At 38.0% G+C, this 14,234-nt stretch overlaps 1 protein-coding gene across 1 annotated transcript in view; it reads left to right on the top strand.

The window, feature by feature from the left end:
- PDE10A (phosphodiesterase 10A) overlaps window positions 1-14,234 on the top strand; it is a 230,854-nt gene that overhangs the window by 110,082 nt on the left and 106,538 nt on the right. The window contains exon 3 of the mRNA XM_069489102.1: window positions 2,973-3,001. Within this exon, the coding sequence (XP_069345203.1) occupies window positions 2,973-3,001 (29 nt within the window). The remainder of the gene's footprint in view (window positions 1-2,972; window positions 3,002-14,234) is intronic.

The raw sequence follows: 14,234 nt of genomic DNA, 5'->3' as shown, positions 1-14,234 counted from the left end.
CTCGGGAACAGGGACAAGTACCTGGCACTCAGTGGTTTCTCAGTAAATATTCGTTGAACAAACAAATGTTTACAGAACCTCGAGGTTGCACAAAAATTGATGTCTGCTGTTGGGGACCTTTTTGTTGCTAGTTTGAAGCTCATCAATGATTCAAAATCTGGCATCCAGATTTGTGTTTTGTTCTTTTCCTTGTTCCCCCACCCTTTCATTTCAAAGACAGCTTCGTTGCTGAACCCTGTGAAATGCCATTCCAGTAGTTCAGTCAGGAGGGCAAGCTGGAAATGTATAGGGAAGGTGACATTCTAAGTCGTGGGTTCTTAACCTGAATTCATACGTGATCTGCAAGAAGTCATGAACTGCATGAGTGAGAGGTGGTGACATTTCTTCTGTATTACTTTGAAAATGGCCTTTCATTTTCAAATGGCAGTGGGGAATCTTTTTCAGTAACAATTTATATTGTTATTTCACTTCACACTTGTAAGGTAGCAAAAGAAGTCAGGCATCTTGCCCAAAGTAACGCAGCTAGTGACTTGACATTCATTTAACAAAAATTGTTTGACTGCTAAGTTGGAGGGATATATAGAGGATACATTTCTAAATTAGTTTGTAAGGGGAAAATTCATAAATCAACAGCAGGTAAAATTTTTCTTTCCTAAACTTTAAATTGCCTATAAAACAAAAAATAGTTGGTTTTGTGAATACATACAAGTATCTTATACACACACAAGTTTGAGAAGTACTAACTAAGCAAGACTAATGGAAAAAGCCAAAGGAACATTTATTTATAGACGTCTGGACAGTCAAGCTATTCTTCCATTGAACTATCTTTCGAATCTGCGGTGGTGACTAGTGGAGGGGAGAAAATTCCAAAGTGCCATAGCTTGATAAACTCCAGTCAGTCTTAGTATTAAACCTGTTCACACACTGCTGCCTTTCATTATATGCTTTTTAATTCAGTCAGACTTTTTCAAACATGCTCATTGAATTTCTTAGATAAAAATACGTAACTTTATAATCTGTTAATAAATTTGTTGTAATGATTAAATAATCTCATCTTGGAGAGGCCTAGGAAAGGATAAAGCATAAGGAGTTGAAGTTTTTTTTTTATTATCAGACTTCATTGTAGATAAAATGTTTTTCCTATACCATTGTTACCTTCTTAGGGAAGTCCAATGACATACTCTAACCATTATGCTTATGAAATCTATAAGCAAGTGTATAATAATACAGTATTACAACCAATAGATACTGTTTTTTGAACACCTACTGTCTAATAGAACTGACCTAGGTATTTTTTAAAAGGTCCCTAAGTCAAGTCAGTGTTTGCCCTGTGTTGAAATTTAGTTTACTTTAGGTTCTGAAGCATTTGAGAGCCATAATAGATGGCATATTTTTCAGAGACAAACTGAGTGAGTGATTCAGAGAGAGAGAGAGAGAGAGAGAGAGTGTGTGTGTGTCTAGGCCTAGATGTGATTGCACATATTGGGTACATACTGGATTCGGGGACCAGCATGGAAGCTGTTGGTTGATATGTGACTTGGGACTAGACTGGTTGTCATATGAGGAAATTGATGGTAAGCAGTAAGTCTGAGAAAGATTATAGAAAAAAGGAAACATAGGGACTCAGTAATTTAGTTAATGTGGGTATGAAAGGAGAAAGGAGAATAACTGCCTTACCCAAACTCTGGGGACAGAGATGTGGGCGTGTTATTCACGGTGTCTAGATAAGCTAGGCTGTGTTCTGGAATGACACAGAATATGTTCAATTTTTGTCATGTTAAATGTGCACTGATGGTGACAGATAGGGTTTGATTACGAAAAAAGGCATAAAACCCCAAATGACAATACTTGTAAATCTAAAGTTTATTGCAGGGGACAGACATGATAATGCCACAGCATTAAATTAAAGGATGCCTCCAGCAAGGAGTCTGGAGAGGCCAGCCCGAGTTCCAGTAACCTTCCATTTGTTAGGGCCACACCAGCGACATTCCAGAGGGGGTCTCTGCCAGCTTGTTTCTTACACCCTGTTGGTCACACAGGCATTTTCTTGCCTGTAGCTAGACCTAGCGCAAACCATTAGTCTAACTTTACCAGTAAACACTGTTGACAAAGCTGGGCTAAGCAGCACCGTTAACGGGTACGGTTCATTCCTTGACCAGGGTGCCACACAGGTGCATTTCTTATTTCGGCAAAACGGCTCAGGCCAACTCCAGGTCTGATGGAATTAACCCTGATGCAAGTGTTAACAGTCGTTGGGGATGTTCATGTGGGTTATATCATGTAGACAACTGCAAGTGTTATAAACCCCATTTTTAGATACATGTGTAGCTGTATTTGCAGACACGTTCATTTTTTTTTTTTTTTTTTTTTTTTTTTGAGACAGAGTCTCACTCTGTTGCCCGGGCTAGAGTGAGTGCCGTGGCGTCAGCCTAGCTCACAGCAACCTCAAACTCCTGGGCTTAAGCGATCCTACTGCCTCAGCCTCCCGAGTAGCTGGGACTACAGGCATGTGCCACCATGCCCGGCTAATTTTTTTGTATATATGTATTTTAGTTGTCCATATCATTTCTTTCTATTTTTAGTAGAGACGGGGTCTCACTCTTGCTCAGGCTGGTCTCGAACTCCTGACCTCAAGCGATCCACCCGCCTCGGCCTCCCAGAGTGCTAGGATTACAGGCGTGAGCCACCGCGCCCGGCCTAGACACGTTCATTTTAGAACATCTAAAAGATGTAATCTGGAAAAGGATTGTGGTGGTGGTATTAATTTTCCCTCTGAAATTAATGTATACTTCTAACTCTAAATTTGTTATGTTTAACCTTTACAGTTTTTTAAAATCAAATTCGTACATTTTGTAAGAGGAAGCATTGCAAAGAGCCTTTGAGTTTATTGAGAGTGAATGACATGCTTTATATTTCAGAATCTTCTTAGAGTTTCTAATTGTGTTTTTTCCCCTTCTTTCTTCATCCCTCAGATGAGTCAGCTCCCAAGGAAGTCAGCAGGGTAAGTAATGTGACTATAATGTTTACTACCATAGTATTGGAAATGCGAACTGTTTTTGTACATTTTCTCAGTACTCTAACATGTTAACGTATTAGAAAAATAATGGCAAAAACGGAGTGCCCTCTCCAAAGCATCACTCATTAATATGGAATAAAGTCAGTAGAGAAGTCGCAAATTGGAGGGAGCTGTGGGTGGGGGAGGGGAGGGGGAGGAAAAGAGTCTGATTGAAGGAGAGCTGGCACTTTGGTCATCATTGTCCCTCTACCTGGAAGGCAACCCACCCAGAATGTCCACGCTCTGGGATCACACAGATCCTCCGGGACCCCCTGGCCCCTGTGGTCACTGCAGGATGGGCCAGAGCTGGGAAATGTCTGTGTGCGAATTGAAGGGCTGAAGCTTCCTGTATTCTACTTGTTTCTTGGGGCATAGGTTCTTTCCCATTCATTTTGTTCCCTTCAAGATTACTGACTACCGTGTCTTCCATCTTTTCCTGGTCTTTTGCTGCCGGTTCTAGAACCACTTGGATTTATTCTCTGCATCGTTAGCTTGAACTTCTGCAGCATAATTCTCTTCTGTACTGTTTCTAATTCTACTTTAATTCAAAATGGCTCTTTCTAATTAAAATTACTTCTGTATTTTGGGTGCTTTTTCTTCATTTCAATCTGTGTTATGATCTCATTGATAATATCTTCTTTGTTAATTTTTCTTTAATTTTCTTGAGAGTGCAAGGCAGATGCTTTCCTAAAATTTATTTTGCATATATTCTTCCTCCTACAACATCCAAAATTAGCTTTTGTCCTATGTATACTAGTATAATACTAACACTTTGAATATTTTTAGTAGGCTTTTTTCTTCTTTTTAAAATGGCCATTTGTTGATTTCTTTTTAAAATTTTTGTTTATCCTTGAATGATAAGTGTGCTATTCATAGTTAGATTTTCCTTATCTCTGTTTACTTTTTGTGCAAATATCCTTAGAATGCCCCTGCTAGATAGTGTGTTGAGAGGCTACATCTTGAGGTTCAGTGGTCAGGGCAGTCTGAAGTGACTGAGGGACTCTGCAGGGAACAGTTGTGGACATTCCCACAGAGGGAGTGGATCGCTGTGATTTTTATCCAGCTTGATTGAAACAAATTCCAGATTTCATTGTCTTGTCTTCATTTTAACTTGGTCTGGTTAACAGTGTGACTGCATACATTCTATTTAGTGTTTTTGCATGCCAAGTTTTAAAAAAAATGCTCAGTTCTGTTAGTGAATCATGAAGTTTCCCTGGATTTCCATTCAGGCTGTTTCTAAATACAGGGCCCTGTTGAAGACAGCAGGAGTTCACATTCAGCCCTTAACCATATTAAATGGGATCTTATGTCATTGTTTTCCCCAGAATAATTTTTATTTACTTTATGCAACAGTATCATTTTCTTGGGAATGAGAAATTTTAACTAAGCTCTTAGTGACTCTTTTTAATTTGGCTTCATTGGTATCATGTCCAGCAAAATTGTCTTGGAATTTATGGCATGTAGCAACCATAATTGCCTAGTTTCATTACTAATTCAGCTTTCTTCTTTTTTTTTGAGACAGAGTCTCACTTTGTTGCCTGGGCTAGAGTGAGTGCCGTGGCATCAGCCTAGCTCACAGCAACCTCAAACTCCTGGGCTCAAGCAATCCTTCTGCCTCAGCCTCCCGTGTAGCTGGGACTACAGGCATGCGCCACCATGCCCGGCTAATTTTTTTTTTTTCTATATATATATATTTTAGTTGGCCAGATAATTTCTTTCTATTTTTAGTAGGGATGGGGTCTCGCTCTTGCTCAGGCTGGTCTCGAACTCCTGAGCTCAAACAATCCACCTGCCTCGGCCTCCCAGAATGCTAGGATTACAGGCGTGAGCCACCGCGCCCGGCCTTCTTGTTTTCACTTTTGTTTGGTTGTTAGTAAAGGGGCAGACTGTCATAGAATGTCAGCTTTAAAATACTCATTTTTCCTGGGATAGCCAGTCTTTTCTTCACATTTATAAAATATCTGTTACTGCATTTAAGAAATATCTGAATTATTTAATTAATACCTGTGACCATACATTCCACAGATTAATTTTACATTATGTGATAATCAGCTTTGCTATAGTAAGCAGTATTAGGAGGGCAGGAAGGTTTCAGCTGGGGGAAAAAAATTTTTAAAAAAACCTGAAAACTATTTCTTTCAGTGTAAAAGGGGTTTGTTGATGATAGTGAGTTCCAGGGCACAGTGGAAGCATTTGGTCAGCAGGGAGGGAGGAGTGGGAGGATGGGTCAGGGTGGCAGACATGTGGAGTAGCACGGGCTGAGAGTCCAGGGGATTTTGTTCCGTTTGTAGGGTTTGCTTTTTCTATTGTGAAATGGAAGCACTAAGAAACAGTAGCTGAAGACATTTATAAACTCGCTCACTCTCTTTCTCTGTTTCTTGTTTTTCTGTTTTCTTTTTAATGTTTCTCGTTGTCAATGTCAGAAATTAATTTAAAAGTTTTCATATAGAGTCTAGTTTTATCTGGTTAAGGTTATGTTGCTTTGTAATAATAATGTTCAAAAGTTTAGGATGTAAGATGTATGTCTGAATTCCTATAAATATTAACAGTGGACTTGGGACCTCATTCAGCTTAACAAGAAGTTGAGTAAAATAGACTTTTTTCTCTTCAAAATATGTTTTACTACAGATTTGAACTGTGAGAGCAATGCTTGATTTTACACAGAAGGAAAAAAGTTTATATGTAATCGAACATTATTTCTTTAAGGAATATTTAGGTAATTTTACACAAGTAATTTTCTCTCTGCTATTCAGAGCCTTTGTATATATTTGTATTATCTGTATGCTTTCTTCTTTTCAGTTTAACTTTTTTTTTTGCTTAATCATTTTTTCCTGAAGGATAGAATGGTAGAACTTTCCTTTTTTTTTTTGAGACAGAGTCTCACTCTGTTGCCTGGGCTAGAGTGAGTGCCGTGGCGTCAGTCTAGCTCACAGCAACCTCAAACTCCTGGGCTTAAGCGATCCTGCTGCCTCAGCCTCCCGAGTAGCTGGGACTACAGGCATGCACCACCATGTCCGGCTAATTTTTTGTATATATATATTTTAGTTGTCCATATAATTTCTTTCTATTTTTAGTAGAGACGGGGTCTCACTCTTGCTCAGGCTGGTCTCGAACTCCTGACCTCGAGCGATCCACCCGCCTCGGCCTCCCAGAGTGCTAGGATTACAGGCGTGAGCCACCGCGCCCGGCCTAGAACTTTCTTAATTGGTGTCTGTTCTTACAATGCAGCTTAAGAACCTTCTGGCTGTATAAGACCTAGAGTGGGATGCTTTGTTGCTTCAACTCTTTTAAATGCATAATCTCTAAAAAAGTAAGAAGGAACACTGTAAAACTGCAGTCCCCAACCCCTGGGCCGTGGTTCGGTACCAGTCTTTGGCCTGTTAGGAGGGAGGCCACACAGCAGGAGGTGAGCTGTGGGTGAGTGAAGCTTCATCTGTATTTATAGCTGCTCCCCAGGGCTCGCATCACCACCTGAGCTCCGCCTTCTGTCAGATCAGCAGCGGAATTAGATTCTCATAGGAGCTCCAACCCTACTGTAAACTGCACATGTGAGGGATCTAGGTTGCGTGTTCCTCATGAGAATCTAATGCCTGATGATCTGAGGTGGAGCCGAGGCGGTGATGGGGAGCGGCTACAAACACAGGTGATCATTAGCAGAGAGGTTAATGGTGTAGTAATAACAGGAATGAAGTGCACAATAGATGTGATGCACTTGGGTCATCCTGAAACCACCCCTCCTGCCCATCGCCCCCAGGTCTGTGGAAAAAAGTTTCCATCAAACCGGTCCGTGGTGCCAAAAAGGGTTGGGACCACTGCTGTAAAAGACATTTCCCCAAATAAGAGGATTAACTTAATCAACTGTTTCATGTGATTTCAAATAAGACTTCAGGAACATCTGATTAGTTGTGATCATGATTATGCTCCATGACTAATCAGAGTTATTGAATATAGAACTTAGAATTTCCAGAGTTTCTGTGTAAATCTGTTTGAGAAATAACATGGCATCATTACCTTAAATGAATGACTGACCTCTAAATTAAAAGTACCTGAGCCTTGTGGAAGTCATTAAACCACCCTCTGACTATGTAATTTTCATATAAGCATGTGATTTTTCTGTGAGTAGAATTTTCTTAGAGCAGATTGCAGTAATCTTAGAAAAAACATTCCTGATACATGTTTCTGGATGCCACCATTTCTTTAGTGATTGTTTATTTTATTTTTTTCTATTAAATATGAGCTTTATTTGCTGATTGGGTGTACTGTTAGCCTTTGCTTGGTAACATAGGCTTGATGAGATTTCTTCACATGGAAGGTGTTCTGGATTTTTTCCACCACTTGATCATCAACCCCAACCTTGTCTCCATCACTCTTATTATAGCCACTCCTGTGTTTATAGAAGACTGAGGCTGTCTGACATAAGCTCCTTTTGTTTTTGTTTTGTTAGTCTGTATATCTGTATATCAAAGTATCTCCATCTCCTCTCTTCTTATTTCTGTGTTTCAGGTTGAGTAGCGTACCTTGTAAAGGCTACTTTCAACACCTGTGCTTTAAACCTGGTCCCATGTAGTTTGTCTAGACCTGCTTGTATTCAGTAAAATCATTTATACTTGCATTTTTAAAAGATAAGACCTGTGTCTCTGAAGTATATTAAAATTGCTTTAATACAATCAATAATATCCATTGGGAGTATTTTCCTCTGGTTTCTTCTGCACATATGTACATTTACATAGCCATGATTACAATGCATATACTATTTTGATTTCTGTTTATTATGCTGTAAACATTTTCTTCTTTATGCAGTCTGATATTATCTTTAATGACTAAAAATACCCCACTGAGTTTTTACTTGGTAGTTTTCTGCTTTTTCATTCCATTGCTGGATCTTCAGATTATGACTTTTCACAGGCTGGTTATATTTCTGTATGCAGCAGTTTTACTTTTGTGAAATATTGCTTATGGAAAAATGCTAAGATCTGAGGTTACTAAGTCAAAGGACATGATTAATTTATGGCATTTAATACACACTGCTGAGTTGATTTATCAAATTTCAGTTCCACTTGGAAGTTTCATTTTAACCACATTAAAATAGCATTTATACATCTTCTCATGTATAAATGGCATGACATCATTTTAATGTTTTTATTTAAATGAAATAAACATGCTCACATATGTTAACTGTATTTCCTTTTGTGTGAATGCATCTATCTCTATGTCTGCTATGTGTAATGCATTTCAAAGAGCTTCTCTGATTTTGTGTAAATCACACTTAGATTTGAATTCCTGCTTTACCACTCTATTTGCATGACCTTTTGAAAAATAGCTTTTTAAAGCTTCATATGTAAAATGGAGATAAAGTCTACTAAATCTAAGAGATGTAGCCAAAATAAGATAAAATCTCGTGTTCTTATATTTATTTATTAGAAAACCAAAAACAAACTTTTAAAAAGCAGAGGGGATGAATTAATAAAATATGAGAAGAATTAATGGACCAACATTTAAAATATAAACTTGATTAATAATACAAGAGATATTTCCTTAAATAGATCAACAAAATAGATTATCTTTGGCAATCTATTCAAGAAATAAGAAAATACAATTATTAGGCATGAGAAGGAAATTTAAATATGGACAACAGGGAGATTATTTATTAATAATTTCATAGGGAATACTACATACTATTATATTTGAAAATTTAGGTGAAATGTCTAATTTTGAGGACGTTTATAAATTATCAAAAGTGATTGAAGAAGAGTTAAGAAACCTGAATAAACTATTACCAATGATAAAACTGAAAAATTAGTGAAAGACCCTCTAAAATGGCATGATGCCCAAAAGTTTTTACTGAATAATTCTACCAAACATTAAACAGGAGAAAATTCCTACATTATGTAAAGTTGGTATTTTAGAAGCTTGGAAAAGGACTTATCCCAGAAGGGAATATTATTCCTGACACAAAAATTAGAGCATTACATAAAATAGGAAAAGCATTAAACAAATTTAAAAAACTATTCAACAGTTTTATTAGTGTAAACATAAGTGCAGAAATCCTAAGCAACTGAATTCAACAGCACTTTTAAGAATAATTTTTCAATGTCGAGGGAGATAGGCAAGTAGAAGGCTAGTAAGAGGTGAAGGTGGTTGGGACCAATTGGTGCTAATGGAGGTAGGGAAAAATGCTTGGATTTCGTAGATAGGAAAGAAATACAGATGCGTGTGTGTTTATATTTATGGGAGAGCTAATAAGAATTGCTGATTAATCCAGATGTGCTAACAGTGAGATTGGTTTGGGACATGCTAAGTTGGAGATGCCTAATACATTTCTAAATGGAGATGTTCAGTAGTAGGTGAGAAACATAATTCTGGAGTTTAGGGATGTGGTGTGAGTTAGAGATACAATTTGAGATCATTAGTAATATGAATGATTTAGGAACCAGTAGCATTTAGATGGTATGTAAAGTCATGAGCCTGGGTGATATCACTTGAGAAGTGAGTGTGGACCAGCTCTGGGACATGGCAATGTGGTGTCTGAGGTAGGAGGAGGAACTTGCAAAGAAGTGTGAAAACAAGTGTCCATGAGGCAGGAAGAGAACCAGGGGCACGTGCGTCCTGGAGTTGTGAAGAAATTATTTCAAGCAGAAGAGAGTAATCCGCTATATGAAATATTGCTGGTGTTTCAAGGGGCAGGAAGACTGAGAAGTGACCTTTGGATTTGGCAATGTGGAGGTCATTGGTGACCTTAATAAGAGCTGTTTCACTGGAGTGATTAGAGTGAGTGACAGAAGATAAAAGAGAGAGAAGAGAAATTGTAGGCAGCAAATAGTGACAATTGTTTCGTGGAGTTTTGCCTTAAAAAGGCAGAGAGAAGCCGGGTGGTAAGCAGATAGGAAGGGTGTTGAGAGAGATGTTTTGTTTTTAATTTTTTTCTTTTTTAAAAAGGGATAAGTGACAGCATGTTTATATATTTATGGAAATGACCCCGTAGAGAGAGGAAATGTGGTGCTGTAGGACAGCGAGGGGCGTCCGAGGGAAGCACAGACTGTGCGTGCGGAGGGGCCGCGCCGGCTCCTGCAGCCTCTCTGCAAGTCTGCCTCTGCCTTCCTAACCAGTCACCATTGACTCACTTGCAATTGCTTTCCTTACCGTCTCATTTGAGAGAGATTTTCTAATTGGTTATCAGAAAAACAAGCATAACCAAACAAATAAAACAAAGGAAAAAATAGAAAGAAAAAAATTGTAGGAGTCAATACTTTTCTATGGATGAGTAGAAAACCTGGCTTTCAATTTCCCGTCAGGTAAAGCATAAACCAAAATAAGTTGATTCACTTATTCTTTAAGTGAAAGATACCAACCAGTCTTTTTCAGGGCAAAGTTTTTAATACTGGACTTCATAAAAATGCAAATCTAAGTTTGTGTATCTGATTTTACAGCAATATTCAATAAGATTCAAAGGCATAATATTAAAATGTGATTCCATGTTAAGTGACCATACAGATGGCTGGATTAGGCTAGACACGTGTTAGAATTACCTGGGGTATTTTCTCGTGTTACCTGTGTCCTTACTCCAGCTGATAACCACAGGGCTAATGTGATGTGACCCAAAGGTAGAGCTGAGAACATGTGGAGAAGTGGATAGAAAGCATGTCTCTTTATTGTCCCTAAATATAACTTCCTTTAAATCAGACTTTGGCTGAGAGGTGGATTTTGGGCTGTTCAAGATGATACTTTATAAACAAGTACCTGGAAGGCATTTCTTATCCTGTTTATTATCAACATATCTGTAACATTTAGAAGCCAGAGAAACAGGTGATACATGTAATGTTCTAGTCAGGTGAAGTGAGGTTCTGACATTTTGAATTTTGAAAATCAAAGAGCCCAACAGGAATTTCTCACCCAGATGTAAAATCACCCAATCTTTGTGAGCAAACTCACCCCCCCAGGATGCCTGCAAGCAAAATACATATTATACAAGTTGAAATATCTTCAGGCACTCAAATTTGTGTTTTCTGAAAACCGTAAAGAAAAATTCTTATCATAAATTATGGATTTGTTGTTTTAGCCTAGATTTCATTTTGAAAGCTACAGCCATGGAAACCTCAGAAACCTACATGGAGAATCAGTTCTGGGTGCATTGACTTCCTGAGTGAATTAGCTGTAAAATATTTTTCTTCATAGCTGAAGATATCATTCTGCTATATGGAAATAGCTCATATCAACCATTTAAATATTGGAAAACGTTTGCTAAAGACAGTGATTTTTGTTTGTACTTAAGGTAAAACCCAAAGCCTTAACAATAGATTACAGACATGGGCCATTTGTCTATTAAAATTTGTTCCTGATTCCATAATAATAAAGTGATGTTCATGGTGTATAGACAATACATATCTTATTAATCGCTATGGTAGTGGGCAAGGAGTCATTTTATCTAAAAAAAAAAAAAGTACCAAACCATTATGACAGATGTTAAAAGTGGGAACTAAATAAATTCCTCTTTCACAAGATTTTAACTTCCCACCTGTTTTGTTGTACCATTCTTGGCAGTTACAAATCTATGTTAGATTATGGATTTTAAAAAGTATTCCAGCAGAGAGCCCATAGTGATAGTGAGTCCTGGTCCCCAAAATTGAAGGCTGTTTAGAGGTTATTGTTTGGGAGCTTTTCTTCATTGTGTGGGAAGGAACATAACAGTGGCCCAGCAACAGAATAGCTGTGCATAAGATCCAGTCCATCTTAGATTATAGTTTATTAAAGAGGGCAACAAGGTATGGAAGATGTTTTATTTTTGTCATAGATGTTTTCACTAGTGGCTATTTTTCTATTTTTCTATGTCCTTTATCTAGGATTTAAACTTCATGAGAGTAGAAGCCTAGTGTTATAGTTACAATATAAGTGCTTGACATGGTGCTAAAGAAATATTCATTTACAAAAACTTATTTACATACAGGTATTCCTCAGAGATATTGGGGGTTTGGTTTCAGATCAGGGAAATGAGGAAATATTGTGATAAAGTGAGTTGCACAAATTTTATGATTTCCCAGCCCATATAGAAGTTACATTTACACTATACTGTCATCTATAAAGTGTTAACAGCATTATGTCTAAAAAATGTATATACCTTAATTAAAAATAATTTATTGTTTTATTGCTAAAAATGTTAATGATAACCTGAGCCTTCAGCAAGTGGTAATATTTTTTGCTGGTGGAGGGTCTTGCCTCAATGTTGATGGCTGCTGACTGATCAGAGTAGTGGCTACTGAAGGTTTGGGTGACTGTGGTAATTTCTTCAAATAAGACACAATGAAGTTTCCCACATGAATGGACACTTGTTTTCCTGAAAGATTTCTCTGTAGCATGAATGGTGTTCGATAGCATTTCACTCATGGTAGAACATCTTTCAATACTGGAGTCAGTCCTCTCAAACTCTGCTGCTGCTTTATCAGCTAAGTTTATGCAATGTTCTAAACCCTTTGTTGTCATTTCAACAGTGTTCACAGCATCTTCATGAGGAATAGATTCCATATGATAAAATCACTTTCTTTGCTCATCCATAGGAAGCAACTCCTGATCCATTCAAGTTTTATCATGAGATTGCAGCATGAGATCAGTCACACCTTCTGGGTCTACTTCTAATTCTCTTGCTGTTTCTACCACATCTGCAGTTACTTCCTCCACTGAAGTTTTAAAGCCCTCAGAGTCATCGAGGAGAGTTGGAATCACCTTCTTCTGAACTCCTCTTAATGTTGACATTTTGACCTCCCCTCAGGAATTGCAAATGTTGTCAATAGCAATGGTGAATCCTTTCTAGAAGGTTTTCAAATTACTATGCCCAGATCTATCAGAGGAATCACTGTCTATAGTAGATATAGCCTTATGAAATGTATTTCTTACATAGTAAGACTTGAATGTAAAAGTTCTCTTTGATCTGTGAGCTACAGAATAGATGTTTCCATAAACAACATTTATCTTCTTGTGAGTCTCCATCAGAGATCTTGGGTGACCAGGTGCCTTGTCAATGAGCAGTAATATTTTTCAAGGAATCTTTTTTGTTTTCCTGAGCAGTAGGTCTCAACTATGGGCTTAAAATATTCAGCAAACCATGCTGTAAACAGATGTGCTTTCATTCAGACTTTGTTGTTTTATTTCTAAGCACAGGCAATGTTGATTTATCATAATTCTACAGGGCCCTAGGATTTTCAGAATGGTTAATGAGCTTTGGCTTCAACCTAAAATCAGCAGCTGCGTTAGCCCCAAGAAGAGAGTCAGCCTGTCCTGTGAGATTTTGAAGCCATACATTGACTTCTCCTCTCTAGGTATATAAGTCCTAGATGATATTTTCTTTCAATATAAGGCTATTTTATCTACACCAAAAATCTGTTGTTTAGTGTAGCCATTTTTACAGCAATATTAGCTAGATATTGTGAATAACTTGCTGCAGCTTCGATATCAGCACTAGCAGCTTCACCGTGCACGTTTATGTATGGAGGCAGATTCTTTTTTTAAACCTCATGAATCTATCTAGGCTAGCTTCAGACTTTTCTTCTGCAGCTTTCTCACATCTCCCAGCCTTCAGGTTATTGAAGAAAGTTAGGACCTTTTTCTGGATTAGGCTTTGCTTAAGGGAAGTTTGAGGTTGGTTTGATCTGTCCAGACCACTAAAACTTCTCTATATCAACAGTAAGGTTCTTTTGCTTTCTTATCATTCATGTGTTTACTGGAGTAGCACTTATTTATTTATTTATTTATTTATTCTGAGACAAGATTTTACTCTATTGCCTGGGCTAGAATGCAATGGCATCATCATAGCTCACTGAAGCCTCCAAATCCTGGGCTCAAGCAATCCTCCTGCCTCAGCATCCCAAGTAGCTGCATCTACAGGTGTGCATCACCACACCTGGCTAATTTTTTATTTCTTGTAGAGACAGAGTCTTGCTATTGCCCAGGCTGGTCTCGAACTCCTGGGCTCAGGCAATCCTCTTGCCTCAGCATCCCAAAGGGCTGGGATTACAGGCATGAGCCACTGCACTGACCTCTGGAGTAGCAGTTTTAAATTTCCTTCAAGAACTTTTCCTTTGTGTTCACAGTTTGGCTGACTATTTGGCACAAGAGGCCTAGCTTTCGGCATGCCTTCCTCACTAAGCTTACTTCTAGCTTTTGAGTTAGAGAGACATATGACTGTTTCTTT

The sequence above is a fragment of the Eulemur rufifrons genome, chromosome 15 (genome assembly GCF_041146395.1).
Source record: "Eulemur rufifrons isolate Redbay chromosome 15, OSU_ERuf_1, whole genome shotgun sequence".
NCBI classification, from domain to species: domain Eukaryota; kingdom Metazoa; phylum Chordata; class Mammalia; order Primates; family Lemuridae; genus Eulemur; species Eulemur rufifrons.
This window is presented reverse-complemented; position numbering and strand designations above follow the sequence as displayed.